Genomic DNA, 26,826 nt, shown 5'->3' on the forward strand with positions numbered 1-26,826 from the left:
TTTGCCACAAACACATCCAACATGCACATGTGCATGCAGTAGCTGCCATAAAACGTATTTACAAAGCCATCTCTTAAATTATTTATGAAGGACGTGGCGTTAAATGGGCACAATTTTTATTAATTTGCGACGATATGCGTCTGCATTGTCCAGATTGCTATCCTCTAACGGCGGTCTTAATGAGAACATCGAGCCCCTCGCGGTTATAAAATCAGATAAGTGCTATTGGTAATTAAATCGGGTATGGAGATAATTGCCTTCGATAGAAACTTCCAACTGTTACGTTATGAAGATTACGGCTATTAGCAGTTGTGGTGATTCCTTTAAAAATACTTCCCTCATAACGCGTCCAGTTTATGGCTGATGTGGCAGAGTTTCTAGGCGTCCAGCTTTGAAACTAGTTTTCGGCGGAAGTGTCGAATTTTATGAAATATAATAGTGAAGAAAGGGTGGCTGCTGGACCACGCTCTCACCGAACTTTCAACGAATTTTCACAATCACACCCATCTCATAAATATTCATCCGATCGAACACTACCGAATCTGCACCGCGGTCAACAGTTAGAAGAAGGCGAGTGGTCGAAGGAATGTTACGATATTTTGCAGTTGCTATGTATCAGTCGGGTCGTTCAAGGTTCCAAAAAACAATATTTAGGACTTGTTGACCTTAACGTTCCTGCTAATGAAATGACGCTACAACTTAAACCTGCGAGTAGAGAGTTAATGGGAGATTTTGGCGCCAAATCACTTTCGATTTCTACCACGTGCTTGCTCAGGTAAGTGCAACTCAGGCCGCGGCAGAATTTTAATATAATCAGTTTGACGAATCGTGAGCTGGTCGTTTTTATTGGCGAGTTGTGTTGGCCGATATTCGTTCTATGGGAGTGCCAGTTTGCTTTTTTTCAACACTTTTGGGACCAGTCGGTAGGTACGCCTCGTTTCGTTTACCGTTGATTTGGTTTTTTTGCTTTTATCGTCAATACAAACCACTGACTCATTCCGTGGAAAATTATAGACTTAACAGATATTTTGCATCAAAAAAAATACAAACTTACCACGTACAGCTCTAGTACTACCGCGATAAGTACCACAAACTACATTATATACAATATCGGGAAAAGTAATATTTTCTGTACTTAGTTTTAATTTTAACCATCAATCATCTGCAGCAATCATTAAGTTTATGGCGTCGCGATGTGATTCCAAGGTGGAGATGATTGATCAAACGAAATAATGACATAAGTGAGATAAGTGACGCAGTTCTTCGTTTAAAACTTATCTCCTATATTATCATAATGAGTTCTTGCCTACACAGGTGATTTGGCACATGGTTGTTTTTTGCTACAAAATCTTGAGTCATTTCAGCTGCCTTTTAATATGTTTTTTAATTTAATAGCGCGATTTTAACAATTTTGCATTAAGTGGCAACGCCGAAGATGCAAAAATTACTCACCAAGTGAATTGAATTGAATATTATGCACTTTCCTGCAGGTGACTCAAGCTATGTCGTCTCAGACAACACGTCACAGACGTGATTGTCATTGTTTAATATTCTAATAACAATAATTAATTGTAGGACATTCTTGTTTGCAAACAAAGACACGTAAGTGCTTGTATGCTTAAATTTCTACAATTGAGTAGCGTTTTTCACTATTTTTTAACTGATATTTAGTAAAGTGCAAAACGTCTTCAACGAGAATTTGGAACAACCTGTCTCATTTTGCAAAAAAAATCATATCACCCAAAATTCGCTGTTACTTTAGAACAGCAAAAATTTTGATGGTTATAAAATAAAGTGTGTTATTGTCTTAAGGAGAGGAGGCGACAAAAACATTTATCATTAATTAAAATTTGAAGAATTACTGTTCAGGATCGGGGTAGAGCGAGATTAGGAATATGTATTACATTTTATGGAATATGCTTGATAAAAACATAACACCACGTTCCCAAAGAGGTTTAAGTCGGTACATTTTTTTTTCTTCTTATTTTTGACACGAATCATTTATTATTATTTTTAATTATCTTCGGTTGAACAGTTTAGGGGGTCATTAAGAGAACAAAAATTGGAAAATAATGAGGTGAGCTGTGAAGATTGCTTCGAACGTTGCGTTGTTCACAAAGCTTCTTTGAAAATTGAGAGACTGCTAGAACAATGGCGCAAAAGCCTAGCATTCATTTGCGAATAATCCCACCTTTCCATTCGCTTCTGCAACACAAAAGAATTATCGTTCTAACCTCACTTAATTGAACTCTTGGTCAAGAAAGTATTATTAATTTCTAGGTTAGTTGATGAGTTAAAAAAAATCAAATGTCCATTCTTGGGTCTTTTAAAAATTAACAATAGCTGTTTGTAAAATGCAGGTACCCTGGGATCAACTTTTGCGTGATTCCAGTGATCGATTCGGTGGGAATAATACAAAGAAACCAGTTACTTATTTAGAGGGCAAGTCCCTTTGTCGCGAAATACGTCGTGCAAAATTGCAATCTCTTTTATACGATATCTCCACAACGATTGCTTCATTCTGGTCGACCAACACCGAGCTGGTGAATCCCTTTGAATGGCCAAAAATGAGGACAATAGTCCATGCAAATTTCAAGTTCATTGAGATACCCCTGGGAATCTCTCACAATTTGTCAGGTGAGAAATTCGGTTTTGGCCAAATTGACAATGTAATTTCAAAATCAACACAACTCTTGTATTTACATTTATTTAAAGAAAAAAAATATTGTCATTAGATCGGGATCAGGAACTACTAAGGATAAGGGCTAGAGACAGTTTTAGTTTGATTTTTTACTATTTACTATATCTAATGTACAGGGTGTATCTGAAATACATGTGTTAATTTTAACCAGTGGAAGAACTCACCAATTTATGAAACTTTTCTCTATTACATTTTTCAAAATTCGCAAGTTTTATAAGATCTTTTGCTCCCCAATTTTTACCAAAGGAGTTGTTTTGTGTAATTAACTAGTCTCTATTTTTTTGTAACCATCATACATGTTAAAATTAACACACGCAATTTTGATAGAGTCTGTATACATTTCAAAGAATATGATGTTTCTGTTTTTTTTGCAACCAACTGTACTACTTGCACCTTGAAAATGTAAATATAAAAGTGAAGTAAATATTTTTCTTTTTAAATTATAAATTTTAGGCTAAACAGCAATTGAGTGTTGGTCAATGAAAACAATTTTTATTAAGAATAAAATCTGTCATATAGACAATCGAGTTGTCAAAGCTTTTGCTTTGCTAGAAAAACATTTTTTCTCCCTACCGGTTAGAAATGTAGGCTGTGGATACCTCATTTGAGGTGAGAAAATTCAACTTTCTCGCTAAGGTAAGAAAGTTAATCATGAAATGTTTATGGTAAAACTGTACCAAAATACAAATGTCAAAAGTGTCAAAAGTCAAATAAGTTATTGATAAATGAAAGCCAATTCAATGAAGTAAGTTGGTAGGTCAATCATATAATCTGGAAAATAAACAGATAAGCTAGGTAGGTAGATTACTTTACCCTGTTTATATCAAATTTTCGAACAAACCTCAAATAATCTTCAAATGCGATGACAAGTTAATTAAACAAATAACACAGCCTACTATTCAATTCTCAAAATTTTCGTTTTAATCACGAATATAACCATCTTTTTTGACTTTTTTCAACAAAGTTGTGGCGGTAGGGAAAAAAATTGTATTCAAACCTTGTTAAGAAAGTGTCCTTGCAGACCTTAGGCACTTACAAACCTCGTCTACGACTCGGTTTATAATCTTTGCCTGCAGTCTGCAAGAAACCACTTTCTTACCTTGGTTTGAAATATACTATTTTTAACTTTTTGCAAAACCCAACCAAAATAAATCTATCCTGAGTAAAACCAAAAAATGATTCCCTTCTGTACGGGTGTAATAATTAATTAACTTAAAAACAAGAAAGAACATGGTGAAGTAAAAATAAGTAGTTTCCTAGAGGTAGACAGAGAAATATTCAAATATTCAATCTCGTAAAGTAACACGGATTTCAAAATTTGCATCAATTCATTTGATTCAACAAAAATGAAAAATCACACCACTGGAATTTTCAGCAAAAATCTTTTTTTTTTTGGTAATTTCGAGTAATGATGATAGCCGTTTATTCGCTAGCAATCTCTTGCGTGGTTTTGCAGATCGATCCTGCGGTAAGGGCACAAAGGAAACGTGTTGGTGCAAGGGGAGCCTCCTCGCGAAACAAACGCTGCAAAATCGCGATCTGTGAAGCAATAACTCCGCAACGTTTAAATTGCGTAACTTCTTAATTCAGGTCGAGCCGCATCGGTCTGGTGAATCCTTTTGAATAGCCAAAAACTCGGACAATGGTCGATGCAAATTTCGTGTCCATTGAACCGCCTCTGGGAATGGCTCGCAATTCGTCAGACAAAAGCCCCAATTCCATAAAGTAGGTGCTAGCTCGCAACCCCTGTCCGAAAATAAGTATCTTTTGATTTGCGAATAAATAATGTGGAGCAGGTTTTGCAAAGAGAGGAGCTAGAGCTAGTCCAATTCAACCGTCGGCGCCAAACAGGTATGATAATGCAAACACACCTGAGTTTGCCAGGATGGGAATGGACGATAGTCACTTCTATTCACGAGGATGCTTTGCATTACGGTACATGGAGTACTTTCTCAAGTTATTTACGAGTAAACGAATTCATTGTGAGGACTACATGCCACTCATAGGGAGATCCACTCTCGTCTCACATGTCACACTAATGATGCCGAACTAATTTCATCATCAACGGAAAGATGTGCAGATTACAACCCCAACCTGCACATAACAAAGGGCAATCACGACGGTTTTCCCATGCGTTTTCCCAAATCAATTAACCATATCAACAAATTGAAATAATCAAGGAAATTTATCAAAATCATACCAGATTGCCAAATTTATTCAAATATTAGCTTTTGTGGTGATAACGATTGCTCAATGAATGTGTTGAGAAATGGGACGTCAATATCAAGTTGAATTTTTATTTGAAAATTTTTCCGAATCTTCGTGTAAGCTTTTGCACGAGCGCTCCCCTAACGATATGAGAGAAAAATGAGTGGTTACGGAAAATTTAAACAATTAAAAATCCAAATTATCTAATTGAACAATTTAACAAGCTAAACCAATTAAGAATTAAGAAGTCAAAAGCAATCAAGCTAATAATGGTACCTCAGCCCACAAAGAAAATAAAGTAAGTTAATTAAAAATTAACATCTGACGTTTGGGACTACAATCTAAAAAAAACATGAGGCCTAAGTGACACAACTGCACGACGGCGCCGTTTAAATTAAATTCCACGAAACAGAAATAAGCGAGACGAGTTCACTACTTCGCAATATATTCGATACAGATTTATTGTTACTGTGACTCTTCGACGCCTACTTTGACCGGAAATTTAAATGAACACCCGATATCTTTTGAATTTTAGCACTCTTTTTTTTAAGGGATGAATAATAGTTAAACCTGTTTAGCATTTTTTCCACATCTTATTCAAAATTAAGCTGCTTTGTCAACTAGTCGGTGATAAGAAAGAATTAGATAAAACATGTCATTAAAGTGATTTTTTAAAATCATTCCAAGACCAAAACCTCAGTCTAGATCTAGATAGAAGGTGTGCATTATTAGGTGGACTTCTTAAGTAGATTTCGACTTTTCAAAACTTGATTATTATCAAAAATAATATATTTTAGTAAGTATTTTGCAACACAATGTTTTAGAGGATATTTTATAAATCGTTATAAAAGATGGAGAGAAATACGTAAATGTATTCAATATTTTGTCGCGTCTATTCAAAGTTAAGCTGCTTTGTCGACCTTTTAGTTATTAGAAAGAATTATAGATACATAAAGGAGATAATCGACATGACTTGCAAAGACCACCTAAACTCTTGCTTGATCCATTTAACACAAATCTCTTCAACAAAGAACTTTTCATTTTCTTTTCAGTCACATTGAATCTTTTGTTTTGAATGAAACCGTCTGTTCACATCAACATTTTACTCATAAAAAAGGGCAAAAAGTATTCTAGATCGATCTAATAAATCAAGTAGAAGTTTGATGGTTGATTGCAGAAGTATGTAAACCTTCTTTACAATAATTATAAAATTATCAAATAAAAAGAATTACAAATTTTAAGGCTATTTACGTAGCATAATTTTTAGAATCATTAGCAGAGTACCTACGCATTAACGTAACTAATAATATAATTTAACAGAAGTTATTATATGTTCATTTAAATTTATCCTCAAAGTAGGCGTTGAAGAGTCGATTGTGAACGCACCACTCGCCAGTCTGTAGAGTAAAAACACAAACAACCCAAAAAGGTGAAATTAGATTTAAACAGCTGATCCGTGGTGCATTCACAATCGACTCTTCAACCCCACCTTTGACGATAATTAAATGAACACCCGATATAGGTGTAGAATTTTTATAAAAATGATGTTTTATAAGTAAAGGAACGACTGATTTTTTTTAATTCTTCCTTGCAGAACTAATGTAAGTTTGTTTTCAAAAGTGAAAAATTTAAAAAGTCATTAAACAGTTTGTGTTTTACAAGTGTACGTTTTCCATAATGTTTTTCTTGACTTTTAACCCGTTGAAGCTGCCCTAGACTTCACTACCCTCTAGTCCTAGTTAAAGAAGAATGATAGACACACATCACGAGAAAAACGTCGTGACTTGCAGAAACCACCCTAGACTGTTAGACTAGATCAAGTGCACGTTTCTATTCAATCTAAACGAGTGTTTGACAAACTTTTTGATCTATTAGTGAGCCATTATCATCCAATTACGAGGTCTGACTCACACCGCGCCACCAGACGAGGGAACCCTGCAGTAACGGTTCCTAATTGAGTAATTGGTGACTACAAAAAAATCGATAGATTTTTCTCACCAATTTATTCCATTGAATTATTCAAACTGTAACGCTTAGCACAGAAACCTTCAATTACTTTGGCTGTCATGGTGCTCTATTGAAATCACTGCAACCATAAAAAAATGGACATGCCTCTCACCTCATTGAATTCATTATTATTCTTGAGTTATAGAAAATGGGTGAGTAGTTTTGTATGCAGTAACCTACTAAGAAATCCGCCTGTTTCTCATGAATGGAATTTTGCATTTTGTTTGTGCGGTGACAGTTTTGACCTCGTTGGATTTGGCGGCAAATAATCCGATTGGTTTTACAAGGATGCATTTTAATTCTTGATTCAAGGCTCTCGTACGAGCTACTACGGTTTTTTCAAATACGTCTGACCACTCTCTTCGGACGACATTTATTGCGCACGCCGGAAGTTTTTGCCTCCTCAAACTCACGAGAATTCGAACACGACATTTCTTTTTTAAATTTAAGTGTTTCGCGATAAAGCTTTCCCATCAGAAAATTCAGTTAACTCAAACTGATAGGCAATAGATGTAATCTCCGGAGGTGGCAATTTTAGAGAAGATAGATTAATGCTAGCTCCTCCCCTCATTAAAATTCTTCACAATTTTACATAATCGTCATGTAATATGGGGAACAGAATTACCGGTTAATGAGTGGTTACAATACAGTAATTTTGCTAGAGCAGCCGCAGATAAATGTACCTATATTGTACCGCATTTAATTATAATTACACAAACAATGTGAAATTATTATCTTTTTTTTTGTAATCTTCCATCTCTCTGAGTATTGTTGTTGCTTCTTATATGTATCAAGCCCTACTGAAAATTTTGTTAGAGCTTTTTAGTTCTCAGATTTCTTCTTAACTTTAAATATGAATTTATTTTATTCGTTTTTTGTTTTGTAAAATATATACAGGGTTATTCACATAAGATGACGAGCCTGACAAGGTAAAAATGCAACCCAAAAGGCAATTCACAAAGCAATCTCGATCCCTATTACATTATCCGGCATTATCATAATGCGCATAAAACTTAGATAGCTTTTAACGTCAGCCTAATGAATGTCAATTTCTGACAGAAAAATACGTCTCTCAACAAAATATGATTTAATAACAATAATAAGCAATTAAAATCACAAAAGTAATGGGTAAGTAGGATTATATCGGTTCAGTCATCGTTCAAATACTAAATACGAACGAAAAATGCAATGACAGATATATCTTTCAAATGACATAATACGTAGAATACCTACTTGGATTCCTGATTTAATTTTTAAATACCAAAACACAATGAATGCTTTGTAAAGTGTATTTTGAGTTGCATTTTTACCTGGTCAGGCTTGTCATCTTATGTGAATAACACTGTATAGCTGTAATATCTATTATGTATTGTTTACCTATGTCAATTGTCAAACACGGAACGGTCATCAGAATGACCAACATTTACATTGCCAGTGTTTATTTAAATTTCTCCGCAAAGTTGGCGTTGAAGAGTCGATTGTGAACGCAACACGGACCATCTGTTTAAATCTAACCTCACTTTTTGGATTGCTTGTGTTTTTAGTCTGCAGACTGACAAGTGGTGCGTTCACAAGCGACTTTTCAACGGCAGCAGACTTTGAGGAGAAATTTAAATGAACACCCGATATTTAACCGAAATAAAAACCCTTCCATCACTATCGACTACTCGATACTGCATACATTTTGTTACATAGATGTTACATAAATTGATGACCTAGACGATAAGTTATGACGTACTAGTTATTGTTATTATTTGTTAGTTGTTGGGACATCAAATTTTATCTGCCACTCTAATCGCTGAACAGCTAGGATACATCTTTTGTATAGGTCAGTATTCATTCGACACATTTGTCATTATGTTACGGACCAGCTGTGTTCTTTTCCGAATAGTTGTCGCCAACAGTGTGAACGTGCATTAATGCTGGTTGAAATTACCAGCGAACATACTGATAACAAAGGCAAATACCTTGCTTGTGGGTGTCCTTGGGTCTAAAATCAATAATAGGAAAGTGTCTGATTTGCAGCAACTGTTCTTACACCGAACCCATGTTATATTATGCATACCCACCTTTACCTTAATAGATTCTCGTAATTAAAATTTTTTACAAACATTTTGTGTTTAATTACTTGTAAAGAAATATTTTTCAATTAAATTTTCAATTTCATCTTGTTTATCATAGCAAGTCGATCGATTTATGTTATTTGTGAATTAACGCAAATAGAACAAGTCATTAATCACCACGCGCAAAATTTTAACATTACAAAGTTTTAATTAATTTTATATATCGGCAATTTCTGTTTCTCTTATTTTGCAGAGACAGCAGAGTCCTCCGTTCGCCGCTACCACCAAGACGTTTCGTCATACGTTTTTTCACCATCAACATTCCATCTAGCCAAATCTCTCCGTGACCACTGGACTACAATCATCCACAAAGACCCTGATATTATTTTTAAATTATCATCATTAAATCTGCTGCGTAATTTCTCGGAAAAAAGGTAAAGTAAAATTGACTCGTCTTTAAAATCGGTCTTTTTGCTTTCTTTTCAGGTGTCCCAGCGATGAAGACGCTTCACCTTTCTCAAATGATAGAATGATTCAGCAAGTCGACCAACAAGTGAATTTGTTACGGGTGTCACAACGTGTATAATTTCCTGAACACGGTCGCTAGGGTCCAGGTAGTGATTCTTGTCTGAACCACAACACAAGAAAGCAAACAGAGATAACACAGGCCATAATAAATCCCTTTGTGGCTTTGTGCCACCTGCAAAAAACAAATGCAGTTGTTACCCAACAAATATTTGATTAAGTGCAGGTTTTTGATTTTCGGCCGGCACAAAGTACAGTTTGTCTTGTCTCGAATTTTTACTTAAAACTGTTACACGCAACACCGTGCTTTTATAAAGACTATTTGTTCGAAAATAGTTTCAATTCATTGATGCTTGAAGGCACTAGACCTCATGCATTAAGTCTTCGAGAGAACGAACAAAGCATCAAAGGTGTATGTTTTATGCTTGATAGAGAACAGACACAGAACAATATGTCCCATTCATGGATAAAGCCTTCAAGTATTTAGTTTCTTATCCCTTTTAAGGAACCAAGCAGACAATTTCCTAGTTGTTACTACTACTGTTAAATTACCTAACCTCAAATTTTTGTTCCACTAAAATTCTAATTTTTAAACAAATTGCGCACAACAGAAATAAATTCCGAAAAAATGCGTACCTACCAGCACAACTGACAAAGTTATGATTGATGCTTACTGGTTTCGTCCTACTGGACCAGGTAATTTGCATATTTCAACCGGTTAAAAAAGTTACTAGATCGGCCTCACAAATCGAACTCTTTCTATAATAGTGTGCTAATATTGTTGTTCCACTCTTTAGCATATAAAAAATTCCACGCGCCCATAAAAACGTGGTGTAGTATACTCGTTTTGGAAAGTTTGTTGTGGTTGTGGTTTTTCGGCGAATTAGTTTCGGGTATAAGCGACGCATCACCAGCTTTTGTTGTCATCAGTGAGAGTCAACAAAGCAAATCATCTCTAGAATATTTATAAACACGACACATGCAATGGAGTAGGTTTTGAGCCAAAAATGGGTAAAGTGTTTGTCGTGTTGGTTTATTTTGCGCAATTCATCTTATTCATGTACTTTTCCTTTTTTTAGTTTACAGTAGCTCCTGGCTGCTTGTACGGTCGTGAATTAACGTGACAGGTCGTTACCGCTTTCTTTGTGTAAATGACTGTCTCGAAGATATGATTATACCCTTGGTGACTAACGAGTAAACCGTTTTTGTCTTTGGTTTTATCTGTTCGCATAATTAAGTCCAGATTTGATCTGGAAGTGAGCAAAGGGTTTGCGGTGGGAACGTTTCGCCGGTTCTGCACAGTTTGGCCAAATTTAAATACGAAATTACACGTTTCGGAGGCATCACAATGGTGCAGTTCAATAAATGTCAAACACAATTACAAAGAGTCGACTCTTGGTCTGTGATTTAAACATCAAAAAACCAGCTCAACAAAAGAGTTGAGGTGCGCGTTTTCTTGACGACAGCGACAATAGAAAATAATAGAATGTCAAATAGAGCGTACGACCAGCTAGTTCTTCCCTACACTATTAGAGGTAATAATTTCTACTAGTTATGTCCTAGTTACACACCCTGTTAGGGGAGCGCATCTATCCCTAAACGGTGAATAACAAACAGAGTTTGATAAAAACACCTTAATCTTTTTCGAGTGCTCTCAGGTGTATTTTTAACACCTCTCCGCACAATGGTTCGGTATAAACGACGTCTTTACCAGTTTCACAAACACCTCAGCTTTATGTCACCCTCTTGGTCGCGAATTCAGCTCGTATAACCGTATAAACTTTTGTTGGGGGTATCGCGTTCCTTCCCCTATTTCGCACATATATTTACTCGCCACGAACACAATGGATACGTGTGAAATTGCCTTTGTGGTCAGCTTAATAGGTCCAGTTCCAAAACAACTGTTTCGGACGTTGTTACCACCGGGAAAACATGGCTTTAATTAGCCAGAATTTTTCGTACCATCGGGAACGTGTCAAGCAGAGGTCTTTCCAGCAAAAAGACGGCGTACAAGGAAATGCGGAACGTTGTTGTCTGTGCCGACGTTTCCAATCGTTTAAACACACTGTAATATTAATGAATTGGGTGAGAATAAAAACCAGTAGCAGCTCGTGTAGGCTACTCGTGCCGTTTTTGCCAAAGGAGCGGCCGACATGAGAGACCGACGCCATTAACGTTTTACGTTCGATTCCGTCGTTGGATTAGCAAACGTTATAATAATTAATAACGCATAACTTCATGCTTGACCTTCTTTTCGATGGCATTATTATTTGAGACGCATCAGCTCTCGGCTAGACGCTAACGGAAATTGCCACGACTCCATAATTTTAATTACTAATTCTATGCTAATTTTTCCAATACCTTTTACTTTTAAAGGAGAAACGTCGAGAATCATCCAACCACAAAGATGTGATGAGACTATGAAATTTTCAACCACATTTTAACCACTTACATTTAAAAAAGATTTATTCTAAATATACCTTCTTACAAACTAACGCCTCAAGATTCTATTGATTTTTATCCAAACTCAAAGTCTCATTTTGCACCAAACAGTACTGGAATATGAGTACAAAAACTCCTGTATTTTTGTATCAAACGATGCAGGAGAATTTAATATGCCATTGGGCATAAAAACCATTTTTATCTTAGGTGTTTCGTAGAAAGGTCTTTAATTACACAAAACGGAATATGAAAACAATGTTTTGTATCTTGCCTGTTCTTAAAACTGCATCATTGTTAATTTTAAGTAATTAATTTTACTTTCAATGTATTTAAATATTAGTTGAATATGAAGAGATTTCCAATTTATTCAAGACCCTCGATTAAAAATTAATTTGGAAACATTTTATCTGGAACTTTTGCAAAAATATAATAATCAACCTTCACAAAGAATTTGAAGAACAGAATATACCTATTTAACATAAAGTTATGTTGTTATCACTATTCAAGGGCAATAGTAACAGTAAGGCCTGCAGGTCAATAACTCACAGCAACATTGTTCATTGAGAATTGAAAAATAGAAAATGAATAAACTGAACAAAATGTAAAACTACTTTTTTCTACAACTGTCAAAAAAACGTGACATTTATGCATCGTTATCAAGTCGCAAAGTATGTCATTTTTGATAGTGAAAAAATATTTGTCAAAAAGTTTCCTTGGATGCTAAAATAGTTATATTTTAGCACCCAAGGAAACTTTTTGACGAATATTTTAGCATCCAAGGAAAATTTTACAAAAATTAAAAAATTCAAAAATTTAAAAATGCTGTTGTAGAAAAAATAGTGTTTGTATTTCGTGCGCAAGATGATTGTTTTGTTGGCGCATTCGAATGAGTTTGAAGTCTCGACCTGACGGTCTCGACCAAAAACTCATTCTCATGCCCCAACAAAAAACAATCACTTTGCGCACTTAATACAAAAATAACTATTTTCTATTATTGATTCAAAAAATTGAAATTCACGCATAGTTATCGGTGCCTGAAGTGGGTCATTTTCTAACGTGTATTTCTTTTTGCATTGTTAGTAAGATCGAAACCATAGAAACCATACAAAACAGTGTGTGAAATGCGATTTCACGCACACGACTATTTCTGTGTTTCACTTCACGCACTGTATTTTATTAGTTACCTAGCAACATGGTCACTGCATTGAAACTTCAGAGTTCCTTCAAAAATTTGAATTTTTAATTTCAATTTTTTGAATCAATTATAGAAAAAATATTGTTTATATTTCGTGCGTGAAGATGTTTTTGTGCATTCAAAGGCTTATACTGCCTCGACCTTCGTCTCGGCGTAAAAGACCTTTTCATGCACAAAAAACACTCTCTTCACGCACTTAATATAAAAATAACTATTTTGTTCGAGACTGTCAGAATTTGAGAATTTTCCTCTGTGTGAACGGATTTTGATAAATGTCACAACTTGTCAAAACGAAACGTCAAGCTAATTTTAAAGATTTTAAGCAATTTGGAGCCTTTAAGGAGCTCGTCGAACAAAAAAACGTTGTATTCAACACGTTCGTGTGTAAATTGGGCTTTTTTTGACATGAGTGGGCCACGAGTAGATACTTTTTCTTGTTTTCTTTTGCTGCTAATTGTCATGTTCAGTTGTCTTATTTGAAACCATATTCTTCGTTCCCTGTGCACATTTTTTTGATGGCCTGAAACAGAAAAGAAATTACATCGATACGAGTGCACTTTTTTAATAAAATTAAAATAACAGAAAAAATTGTTCAACAAATATATAAATAGAAATGTAAAGGAAATGTAAAAAATATTTTCAAACAAACATTTCTTGAAACTTCATAGATGGTGGTCTGTTCCTTGGCAGATACAAATAAAATTCTCTGTTTAGTGTATTAAAGTCAAAATCTCGATTGCTTCTGTCATCTTGTCCGTTTTAAATTGGGCTTAATTACAGCGTAAGAGAGCACTCGACAAGCTTTTTTCTTGTGAATGGATTAATACTCCTCGTCCTTGTGTAAACCGACATGTGTTTGATTTATCTGTTGTGAAGTCTTTAACTGGAAGTTGAAAGACGGTAACACTATCAGATAAGATCTTTCCCAACGTATAAAGCGCCAAAGCGGAACTCTCTTGGGATACTTTGTAGTAGACACGGAGACATGCAAGTGGTGTTCATCAGACCAATCGAAAATTTCATTATCAATTTATTTATCGTCCAGTGTGTTTCCAAACTAAACAAAAAACACATCAGATTTCACGGTCCATGGGAAACGCTCTCGTCTCTCCAAAATACCAAAAACAAATATTTCCAAATCCGAAGATTCTGCAGCTCAACCTAACCAATACATTGTTCACGATTCTCACGGTGTCTCGAGAGAATTATAAATAGCTGGCGGGAATTCAGCATCGGTCATTGAATAAGTCGGACCGATCATGTCAATATTTATTTAATATTCAATTATCCGAACAGGATTTTGACTCGATTTAATTACAAAAACGCGATTAGGATCGGCCGAGAGGGGATCACGGTTGGTGATGTAAATGTAAGAAGTGCATCAAATGAGTCACGTTGCTGGTTTTAATCTGGTTGGCGTCAAGATTGTTCGGTGGCGTCTCAACTTTAATTGGATTAAACCTCGAGCTGCAGTAACGGGTTTTGTGAAGTGGGACACAGAAAAAGTGCCTTCTAACCAAAAAAATTAAAATTAAACGTGACTGACGGGCGTGTGTTGCATAATGACGAAGTTGAATCCAAGAGAACTGGGGTAAAGACTCGACCAACCGATCTTCAACACTTTTTCTAACCGCAAACTTATAGGCCCTCCATAGAGACCATAGAAGCACGAATTTGATTCATTGTTGTCATAACAAAACACCATAATCACTTCAACAATAAATAACGCAAGCCGGGATGGGATAATTTGATCGCAAATTATTTCATTCTGTTCTTTTAACATAAGACACGCAACAGAATTTTAGTTTGTTAAATGGAACACTTATTCCATCTTGGTCGATTAACTTTGCATTGCCGCCGATTCTGGTTGTCCTCGACACATATTTGTTGTTCTGCTGCCTGGATCAAAGGACACGTCATAATTATTCATTACAAATGTTAAATAACGATCTTTCGGTAAGTATATTCGCAAAATTATGTCGGCTTCAGCTTTGTTTTGGGTTTCTGTTTCTAGGTGTTGGCATTTTAAGGTCAAACCTGATTCGAACGCTACGCGAAGGGTGTGCGTTTAAGGGTGCGACGAGTGCATTGCACCGTAATCCCCAGACTCTTCGGAGCCCTAAGACTTCACTCCCTTTTCTCGTACACGTCATGCAAATTTTAAAGCTAATGGATCCTGCAATTTGTCAGTCGTCAACAAAATGCCTCATTACTTCTTTCGGTTTGCAATAAAGCTTTTTTCAAATATCACATATTGAAATAGTTACTTACCATTTACTTACCTAACGCATGCGGGAAATTTCTTCCCGCAAAAGTTAGGTAGGTAGTACAATATTTTATGTAACGAATAACCCAAAAATATTTAAAGATAAAATTTAAAACGTATAAATAATTTAACACTGGTAACTTTTTTACTATTGGGTTGGTAGCACCTTGCGCGCTGATTACTAGATTATTAAAATGTAAAGCGTCGGTGGCGTCTTCTACGATCACACAACATATTGAATAAATTCTTCCTCTTCACTTGAAAAACAACAATAGTAGGTATGTAATTATTTTCAGGGCCCTGTTAATCCTGTTATTTAACCTTTTTGAATTGTATTCTTATTTGTTTTATAATAAAATGAAATTTATTGTTTTGGTGAGAATTAATGTTACAATTGCAAATGTGGCGAAACGTCCTTTTTGTTTAAAATAAATTGACATTTCCGCCTGTCTACGTCAATAAATACCAACCTTAAAATCTAATTCGGATAAAATACTGCTTTACTTATTTATGTCAAAATGAAACGTCAAATTTATTAGGTCAAAATCAAATGTCAAATTTATATTAAATTAAGATTAAATTGATAGACACGTGTAACAAACAAGGCCCTAAATATATGATTAGGATTACATTCAACAGTATTCTTTACTACTTATAATAATTCCTGATACAAATGGTTGCGTACATGCGTCAACTCGATTAAAATTTTCTCGGTGAATTGTCAAGTCGAATACAATTCGTGGTCTAATTATTTCTGCAAAATTTGTCATTTAAGACATTCGTAGCTTTTGCTTTTGGAAAATTACTTAAAAAAAAAATAATTTTCGTTGCAAAAGCTACTCACGTCTTAAATGACATATTTTGTTGAAAAAAATTAGACCACTTACATATTTTATTATTGTTAATAATATTTCAGTAATTTCTTTTTCTTTCTTTCTGTACATTACCAGATACTCCACATTTATTTTTTCGTGTTTCCGTTTAAAAAATAATTTATAATTTTATAAGTTTTCCACATCAAACGTTTCTGGAGTTGTTGGTATGCAGCGTTCATTTATAATTAAATGAAAGTAAAATTGAAAGCTGGTTTTACGATTTGTTGTGTTAAGAAATATGACGCGCTGATAACAGCTCGGACGTTAAGACGTCCCCGACTGGCCCTCCCTACGCTAGAGGCTTTATTGGTCATGGGACATGATTGTGTCGAAATAGAGACGATAGAGAAAAATTGTCCTGCACTAGCTATTACACCTCGTTATCGTCGAGTCGAGAGGGGAAAAAGTAGCACAGCAGGAAACATGGTAACAGATAAATCTATCTCACGAAGAGGCTGAAAAGTACAACTCTTTTAGTACAGAAAAGGAGTGTCCATTTATTTGATCGTTTTTTCTCCTAGGAAGCTGCGTTTAGCAAAGAATGCGGTTTAGTTTCGAAGTAGATGACGCTAGCAACGCAGAAAAAAGCGGAGCCGAGCATCAGATTGAAAGATGGGCTGGTGCGTCTTGAAAAAAGTAAATGGTGCAATTTTGCGTCATTTGCCTTCTCAGAAATGTCGGTGAAGGCTCGTCGTGACATTCGCGAAAAAAAATGCAGTTCAATAATGTGTTAACAATTGTTACTAATGAAGAATGCATTTCACGGCAACGTGCAGCATAAAAGTTTATTGTGGTGTCTTACAACTTATATGGAATCGGCCATAAAGATTCTATAAATGTAAAAGGATTCAGTGAAAGGCTCAGTTTAAATTGAATAAAGTTAATTAATTCAAGAACAAATCACAAATCTTAAGAATGGCGTGTTCTGTTCCGGTCAGATGGTTTTTATAATCCATTGTTTTCTTCTGGACTGGTATTTTACGACACTCGGTGACCCTGAAGGTCGCAACACCTGGCTAATGCAACTGTGCTCGGTAACAATGCCAATTCAATTACTGCTTGGGCAGATCGATCACGTGCCCACAGTCGCATTTTTTTTTCTTCTTCTTATCGTCGGGGCCGTGTTGGACAGATCGTTTTAAATTTGCGCATTAGTCGTTGTGCGCTTGGTAACTCGGGAATGACCGACCCACCTCTGCGGTCTGCGGTGCACGAGGATTCGAAAGAAAGGTCAGTGGGTCTGTTCCGTGGCAAGGTCATATTTTCTTTATTGCAGGACTGGTCTAGAGCTGAATAAAACTCAGGTTACTCTAACAAATAGAAGCTTTATTAAAGGGCTCCTGATATACTTTCATCATCGTTTTCAACAGATTTACAACTTATTATCTTTATATACTACCGAGGCCAAACATTGTCGGGCTGAGGCGGTTAATGTGATAAAGAACGCTTGCGTTTCTTAAGGGATCCTCAACCGAACAGCATTTGGCACATTATATTAGTAATCTTTAAATTAAAATAATATTTTTTGAGATCATACTTTAATAGATCACAGGTGTTGTAAATTATATATCTATTTTTAATATCTCAAAATATTTTAATCCTTTAAAAAAGCAGAATTGAGATCTTGCAACTCCAGTTTGTCTCAAAATGGCTCCCCCTGAACTTAAAATAAAGCAAAAAATCAAGTACTGCTTTCCTACACCTGAATCTCCTGAATTCTTTATATTTGTTGACAAACAGACAAAGCTGCCAAACTTGAATATTCTGCAAAATTGCCAAAAATACTTTGTACTTAATTTTTTCTTTGGATTAAAGTTTCTCGTTCCAATTGATAGTACTTTTACAATGAACCAAGTTAGAAAAATAATTCCCAACTTCCCACTTGCGTATCTAAAATAATATTTTAACAATCTGTGCCGATTAATTCATACACCATTTTATACACAGACTCAGTCGGTCACACCGACTGGCCCCAAATTCGAAACCAGAAAAATTTATAAAATATGTTTACAGCACTATCGACATACGGTTTTTCTAACACAATTCGTATTTCCCGAAATAATTCACACACATATTTAGTCAACAAATAACAGGAAAAATTGCACTATTTTATTGACTAAATAACCCGTATAGTAAGTACAAATAGATCAACAAAAATCTACGGTTCTTGTTAATTTATATGTACACTCACACATTTTAATTTCCCTCGTTCCTAAGTATACAACAAAACTCTTAAACATTCTATGTACATGTATACATGGATAGTGCAGAAAAACCTTTATAAATTCCTTCACCTCATTACGTATAAACATACATTGGACTTCTCAATCCATGAAAAACCATCAACATAACCAAAATATTTTAGAGATCAAAAGAAAGAAAAAAATCAACTTTACAAAATAAATACAAACAAAAAATAATATTTCACTGTACAATCTAAGTTAATAATTTTTATGAACAACTTGTACTTAAATAAAATTTCGAGATCGGAAATTTGTAAAGAGAAGTGGGGATTAGGCACAGTATCTTTTTAGCTGGAGCAGTCGCTCAATTTCGGTATTTTCTTCGGTCTCTCGACGGCGGTCTCCTTCAAGTACGCCACTTGTCGTTTCGTTTTGGGCATGTAATCTGAAAACAACAGAGAAAAAACGTTTAATTTGGTTATCACCACAGAGCGCACAAAGTGCAAACAAACAAATTTAAATCGGCAATAAAAAAAATTCAAGTCGCGGAGGCTGACGAATAGCGTCTCTGACAATGTTGCGAAACCTTTCCCGCCAAATTTAACCGATTTACTACAACTCCACTACAACGTGTTGCGTATTGGAGTCATATTGATAAAAAAAAAACAATCGGTACGAAACCACGATAAGTGACAGTAACGGATGCTGTACTACATCCTGCTACGCAACACAACGATGTAGTAGTGATATAAGGCTCAAGGTTACTTTTTATCACTGTTAAAAATGTACCACACAAGAACGCTCAATTTGACGACCTTCATTAAGTAATGTAGGCAAACTGGGACAGCGAATTACGCACTTTAAATGGTTTGTTTTTGTTTTTAGCTCATGGGAACGTTTCCGACTAACAAGTTGGCGCCTTTCCTATGCGGCAGAAGATTTAAACTAGACCACCAGACGATCCGAGTTCCGAATGGACATCCAGAGACAAACCGTATTGGTAATTATTGATTGGTCGGAGATCGACGAATCCTCAACCGATCGAAAACCAATCACGGCCAACCTCTGGATCGTACGAAGAGTCCGATCGAGGTTCAGCGGTGAATAATTACCAGATATGACTTCTATACGAGAGCTCGGCACACGTGTTCACAGAAAGCGTCAATCAATTGGTATTCATGTCATGACACGCCTCTATCTCGCTCGCTCCGTTCGAAGACAATTTTATACCGCAGATGTTCAATCCAACGCTTCGGGGTCAATTAAAATCTATCAAGAGTTCAAATCTGAGGCTGAAAAACACATCAATTTCGCGCTATTTGCGTTATCGAGCCGACAAACATCCCGATCGGGACCGATCCGTTCGGGAAAAGGTGGAAATCGAGCACCGGGGGGTTAAAAAATATGAATAAAATTACAACAGCCAGTTTTCGATAATCCGAAACTGGTCCCGCTGGGATGGTCAGTTGGAGAAATCTGCTCCGATTAATTGTGTGCGAGGGATTGTTCCATTCATCTATTAAGCATGCCCTTTCCGCAAACCTTTATAACTGTCATTTTTGACGAACAACGTCCGTCAACAGTAAGAAGAAAGGGGGTTCGCGGCACCCCATCCTTTGTGCGAGATGTACCTCGAGCAACGTTCTACGATAAAGGTCACGCCACAAGTTAAAAACCCTCGGTACACCGGAGCAATCATGAATAATAATAATAATAAGCGCACAAAGCCATCGCGTACTACCAGCGTAACACGTGTCATACAGCCCAATTACTCTCGCGGCAGTTCTCACGAATGCCAACGATGGGTACCCCGTTCTCATGCATTTGACCCATTTACATCCGGGTTGAGAGGATTGTGTTACGCGCAGGACCGAACCGAAAGAAAAATGCGTTCACTTTCGGCACTTCGCTCGCCACATGACTTTCCTTTTTTTCTCGAGAAAAAACCACGACCTCGTGGGAATCGGTACGTCGCGCTCACCACCATCAGCATTTCCTTCGGTACGAACGGCACTCGGCGGAGAAAATCGCAATTTTCGCGGGTAACGGAGCTTCGAGGACGTTTCTCTCCGCGCCATTCCCATCGACCGGCAGCAGAATGTCATAGTCCAGTTGAGGCACCGCATCTTCTATCTGCGAACGACTTCCTTAACCGCATGTTGTTGGAAATTTTTCTTTGTGCGGATGGAAGCGCGAAGTGAACGACCTGATGTGGCCGTTTGCTTGTAAACACAGAGTGCAGTGTACGCTGATGAGGTTCTTCGTTGGCCCCCGGCGGACCCCGCTAGATACACTCCTATAATCTGATTTCAGGGAGGGACAGCGGAGTCCCATTATCTATCGGACCCAGGTTAACGCACCGATCAAGGTGAGCCGCCTCTTGTGCGTGTACTACGCATCGACCACGCACGGTTTTTTATGGGCACTCGGGCGAAAAAAAAACCTCCACTTCCTACCGTCATCCATCCCCAAAGACACGGTCCGTGATGAGATTTTAATGAGGGAGAGTGGTTCGGTGCAGCTTCCACTTGACCAGATCGAGATAATTCCGTTTTGTACTAGCGTACGAGGTATTAAACGGACCTAATCACGGCAACGATCGGTCTCACTGAGCGTCTCGTAAATCCTCCGGGGGGAAAAAGAACAAAGACGAATTGGAGAAAAACATCATCACGACATGTCGGACGGCTCCCACACGCTATGCAAGTCAACCTGGGACATATCCATGTCACGTACACAAACCGAGTGTATTCTACTGGAGGTGGCGAGACCGGTTTTGCCTTTCTTACCCACAGAGTAATCGAAAAATAAATTAAAGAACGGGCTCCACCACAAATCAAGACCTGGTCGCGTCATCGTCGATGGGCCGTGGGCGGCGGTCGGCGTACGTAGAGTACCATGGACGTTTTGTTTTTGTCGTGGGCTAGTCACGGGACAACGACCCGCATTCGGAGTCGATTTTAATTATGCATCCTGTCATACTGTGCTACCTTATATTTTCCACCATCGACTGAGTCCCTCCGGCACGATCATCACCGATCGATGATCCAACAAACGTCGGAACCGAACGCACGATCTCCTTTGTCCTCCGTTGAAGGAAGCGCAGGCTACAAATTGGAAGAAGCTACCCAAAAAAAAAGACCCCTTCGCACCCGGGGTACCCAGACAGGGGTAACAACAATCGACTTCTGTCTAATATAAATCTGGGTACATTTATAAACACTGGAAGCCAGTCTCGGGCACGAGCGTAAACAACTGGCTGCACCCGTGATGAGAAAAAAAATCCACGGCCACATGGTACAAGTTTGCCACTGCAGAGAGCAGACACGCTATTTTTACACACACGTGCACCATGGGTGGATGGATCGCGGAGGAGGTGGATTTACAAGAAACACGTCGCAAAATAAATGCACAAATTTCAAACGGACTAGACAGACGGACGCAATTATACCTCAACAATGCGCGCATTGTTTGCACCACCAAGACAACAAATCGAGCTAAATCAAAGTGTCTTCTGAAACTCGATATGTAAGCAATCGAGTGTCATCGCATGTCAAGGCTGTCGCTAATTGTTACGAGGAATTTATGCAAATAATTCCAATTTTGTTTTACTGTAAAATTTACTACGTCACTACTGACCGTGCCCACATCGTAAACGCTACTCCACATCCAGTAATGGAAATTGCGGCTAGGTATGCGGTTTCTCGTCTAATAAAACAACCTCGTTATATTTTATTTGCGCATCACTTTAATCAACTAATTAATCACAGCAATTGGAACAAACCTATTCGAACACAACTAGACAGTGTTGCGCCAACTTGTTTATACATGCAAGGCGACGTTGCCACGCAAAAACTATTCACATTGCTGATACCGTTAATAACAACACCGAGCCTCATTTGTAAACCATCCAAGATAACACCGTTTACAAATAATTATTGTAAACACACTGAAATAATGTGTACTTAATCGATTGCGCGATAAAAAAAAACAAACAATTACCAAATCAAGATGATAAAACTGGTACAGATCGTTCATAACTTATTTGCAACGTGGAGGTAGAGCACGAGCAGCTGGCTTTGGATAGCAGATAGGACAGATGCTCCTGAACCGTTTCAAATTTTATGAGGTCGAGGGTTAACGTACGGGGGTGCTACTGTCGATGATGTATTGGTAGGGGGTGTTTCCAACGGTTATTTTTGACTACAAAAACACACCGGTGGTAGTCACGTCCGCAAGAGACGGCGACGTTTGTTTTTCCAATTGGAATCGGACAGATTTGTCACAACCGAATAATTTTGGTATTTCCTGAAACGTGTCATAGGTCTTCGACAATTGTAGCTAGGGCCATCGTGACTCACCTAGACCGAAAGTAGGCCCCAAAAAATTTACATTTTGTTACGACGAACTTAGTTGTACGATACGAAGTACTAACCCAAAGACAATATGAACAGTTTTCAAATTTATTATCACACAGTTTTTATAATTTATAATCAACAATCCAAATCACCTAATTCTTTACAAAATTTCTTGGAATGGAAATGGAAACATTACAACCCTACTTTTTACATTTTTATCGGAAGCAACCTGTAATGCTCTCATACTGGACAATTGTGAAAGCGGAACATTTTTATGGTTGGTAGATAATTGTCTAATAGTCATTCATCCAAAATAATGTTACATGAATGTTCCTCTTCACTGCAAGAAAAAAGAGCAGCGCTTTCTTTCAGCCCTTTAGCAAAGACTCCTGTCGATAATGACGTAATTATGTAATTTAGATTTTTCGTTGACACCTTTATTTGAGTTAATAAACTGGTCATTGTTCAATCGCAAGTTAAATTTCAATTATAATGTGATTGTTTTTATGGTAATAAACTTAGTTTACTGTTAAAAAGTGAAAAATTGCGTTCTATCAAAAATAACTCTATTAGCAAATAGGTGATAATGGTACGGGAGGAAGAGTGTAAACGAGATAAAATATATATTTGCAACAATTGTCATCTCTTTCAGTGTTTGGTCGATTGGTTCCGAAGAAAGAACAAAATCTGGTCATTTTTGGTCCATAAAACATACAAATAATAATACAAAAAATAAAATTACTGAATGTGTGGGACACTTTCAATGGAGATTATGTTAAGTATGAAGCTGAGAATGTGATTTGAGGGTGGATGGAGTATACTGTTAAGTATGTCAAGAGTGTCAACCATAAAATCAACAGTTATAAACAATAAGAAGGGTTTGAAATGGAATCTTGTAGGATTTGGGGCAAGTTAGCTTGGTACACTTACCGGTAATGCGGGTTTGTTTTGGAACCTTAATTTTGGGTTGGTTCTCTGGCGAACGGGCGACAGGTTCGATGGGTTGGAAGTAATAGGCACGGGAATCGTCGATGACTTCTACAGGTTTACGCTTCCTGTTGATTAAAATCGGCGACGACGGTTGCCAAATGTAGTCCCCTTTGGGGTCCAGGGTTGTCTCTTCTCGAAAGTTGAAGTTCCACTTGAGACAGCCCCTGTTGTACTCCTCCTGGAGGTGGAAGTCTATGAACTTCTTGTTCTCCTCCGGGTCGGGGTCGCCGAAGAGTATCTTCTTTACTTTGGCGACTGGACTTCTTCTGGCAAATCTGAAGCCCATTTTGAAATTTTCGGCGTTGCAAACGCTCATACTCATCGTAAAATAGGCAACCAACAATACGCGTTGCAGGCGGGCGAAGCCACGCTACACTTGCCAAACGCACAACACTGGATTTTCGAATTCGGGGAAAAAATCCTGGTCGAGACCGGTTCGACTTGGGGTCGGTGTAGCCGGGGGTGGCACTCTGGGGGAGGGTCACGATTGTTTTTTGATATTTTGCAACGAAAAACTGAACTGACGACGCAGGCGACGTACGAACGCGACTTCACAACTCGGCTGATTTGACGCGACTGGAACCGAAGCGGACGAGGCGCAACGAACGCGTGTTTGGAACGTTCCAAAGACGCCGACCAGGGGGAGGTCGCGCTCAAATTTGAAAACTACAGAGTTTACACTACGATTTTTTAATTTGCACACTGTTCTAGCACTCGAAGTGTTCTTCACGAGAATTTTTATTGTTGCTCTTATCTAACCCCGGCGATAATGGCTCGGTCCAACTAATGGGTGACTGCCAGAAAGTGAAAACATCACAAACAAAAACAAGCTAATGACGTGTAAAATGCATAATTATCTCGAACCACTGCTAATCATTTTACCAAGTTTGCAACACTGGCCACACCGATTGCAGAATGCATTGCATTATCAATTAATGATTAATTAAAATCTAGACTAATTAGATGACGAGTCCAAAATCTTCTGCAAAGTTGAGAGGCACGCTTGATAAAGAGAGAGAAGGTCTAGGTATATTGAACTCCATAGAAATGTTGCAATTTCGGTTTATTTCATTAATCATTATTTTGATAAGGATTATGGTGACGATGAAATGTATCGAACATTTTTCAATAAAATTCACAGCGTTTTCAAACAAACATTACAGAAATTAGATATTTAAAAAAAAATGTATTTTTAACTACAGAAAACATTAGGTAGTAGGGGAGTCGCTTTTTCGATTTTTCTTCGTTAATTTGCTGTCAGTTGCTAACGCTGTTATGATGTAATATGAGATAAGGTGTATAGTCACACAAATTGCTTCGACAAATGTAGTTGATCTTCATTTATACTTTGCGCTTGCAGCAGTTGTTGCATTACACTAACAAAGAAGCTGAGAATGGTTAACACATATTTGTTAGTCCCCATACAGTGGCTGCCCCGCAAGATAAAAAATATCAACATTTTAGCCATAATTTATTAATGTAGATATTCAATTTAAACACATAATGCCCTATGAAATTTAGTTTTCTTCACTGCTTTTTAATTTTGTTTAACCTTTTTTGAACTGTTGCGGTTTATAAAATTTAAAGCATTTTGATTTTTATGCGGTACTTAGAAAAAAACGTTTATTTTTAATTAGTAAAAACTTAGCGGAACTCAATCCACTAATGTCCAGAGGCATTTTTGAAGATCGTTCTTAAAATATTATCATTAACATTTTGCTCTGGTGACATTTTTACTTACTTTGCACCCAACTGGCATTTTTAATAGATACAATTACATAAAACTGATCCTTTATTGTGCATTGTAGCAGATTTCTTAAGAATCTAAGCGGCAAGGCATTAATCATTAAAAATAAACAAGCAGAATAAAGGATGACTACCTTGCGTTTGACTACTTATTTAGTTTTATTGTAAGGAACTGGCTACAATGAACAGATAAATTGATACCGTCGATACGCCTACCTTTCAGTAGCTTGACAGTTTTATGAAATATTGTAAAACCTCATCGCATTGATCATTGTTGATGCCCACTGAGCGTTACTGATCTATATTAATTAATTTTTTGAAAGAAGTTTATAAAACAAAAATTGAAACGCCAAAACTTCTGCAGCTAAATTGTAGTAATTAACTATGATTAACAACGTCGAATGCGGATATTTAGGATGGCTTACAGGCATTTACTTACTTACGTCATTTTACCTAAGATTATTATTATACATATCTGTAATCTGCAATTATGATAATTTTTGGAGGCCCTTATTTTAAAAGTCTAACTAACAGTATGTTTATTATATTTTTGACTAAATTTTATGAGTGTTTATGAAGACTGACTGCTTCTTCTAAGGTGCTAACGATGACTGTTGGGGCAGAACACAGAGTATGTCATTTGTAAACGGTAACTGACAAGAATCTGTACCAACCTAGAGCATAGTTATCTGGAGTGAATAAATTAGCACCGTACAGTTCTTACAGATAGTTATCAACGACTTCCTTTCGATTTAACCAGCTTTAAAGTATATAATATGCAGGCGCGGATACAGAATTTCGCTTAGAGGGGGGCAATTTTTCTCCGATTTTGCCTACCTACCCGAAAATTTGTTCTAAATGAAAAAAAATGTATAAAACATCAATTTGTCATTCATACAATAACATTAGAATGTTCAGCTATTTATATAATTCGAAAAAAATTATGAAATAAAAACATCCATCAAATATCTGGATGTGACTTCGACATGAGGAAAAGACGGAAAAAAAGTGGACAGTTATTCAATTGTCTTGTAGTAAAGTGACCTATAAAGAAATGATGTGTTTATGACGATTTCAAAATATTGAAATTGGTCAAAATAAATTACTCGTACTTTGATTTCCCTTTACTCAGGGGGGGAAATTGCACCCATTGCCCCCCCGCCCCTGTATCCGCGCCTGATAATATGTGTTATTTTTGTAATTATACTTACAGGCAAGAAAAATGGTAATTAGTTTATAAACCTAATTGAAATACGATATAATAAAG

At 36.9% G+C, this 26,826-nt stretch overlaps 1 protein-coding gene and 2 long non-coding RNA genes across 5 annotated transcripts; 2 read left to right on the forward strand and 1 right to left on the reverse strand.

The window, feature by feature from the left end:
- The first annotated feature begins 202 nt into the window (after positions 1 to 202).
- LOC138134257 (uncharacterized) lies at positions 203 to 15,779 on the forward strand. 3 transcript variants are annotated; one of them, XR_011160684.1, is made up of 4 exons: positions 203 to 775; positions 9,233 to 9,413; positions 9,466 to 15,097; positions 15,156 to 15,779. It is a non-coding gene; the product is annotated as an uncharacterized lncRNA (long non-coding RNA). The 3 variants fall into 3 exon arrangements; XR_011160683.1 differs by lacking the exon at positions 203 to 775 and adding an exon at positions 787 to 927 and having other exon boundaries at positions 9,235 to 9,413; XR_011160682.1 differs by lacking the exon at positions 203 to 775 and adding an exon at positions 787 to 923.
- Positions 15,780 to 16,413: 634 nt separating this feature from the next.
- Positions 16,414 to 18,805, forward strand: LOC138134260 (uncharacterized). Its single transcript, XR_011160703.1, has 2 exons — positions 16,414 to 17,512; positions 17,559 to 18,805. It is a non-coding gene; the product is annotated as an uncharacterized lncRNA (long non-coding RNA).
- LOC138134258 (uncharacterized) lies at positions 17,588 to 24,591 on the reverse strand. The gene is made up of 2 exons (XM_069052438.1): positions 23,754 to 24,591; positions 17,588 to 18,910 (listed from the first exon to the last, which is right to left on the reverse strand). Exons 1-2 carry the CDS (start codon positions 24,133 to 24,135, stop codon positions 18,813 to 18,815), a joined length of 480 nt encoding a protein of 159 aa, XP_068908539.1. The 5' UTR covers positions 24,136 to 24,591; the 3' UTR covers positions 17,588 to 18,812.
- Between the last annotated feature and the right edge of the window lie 2,235 nt (positions 24,592 to 26,826).

The sequence above is a fragment of the Tenebrio molitor genome, chromosome 6 (assembly GCF_963966145.1).
Source record: "Tenebrio molitor chromosome 6, icTenMoli1.1, whole genome shotgun sequence".
NCBI classification, from domain to species: domain Eukaryota; kingdom Metazoa; phylum Arthropoda; class Insecta; order Coleoptera; family Tenebrionidae; genus Tenebrio; species Tenebrio molitor.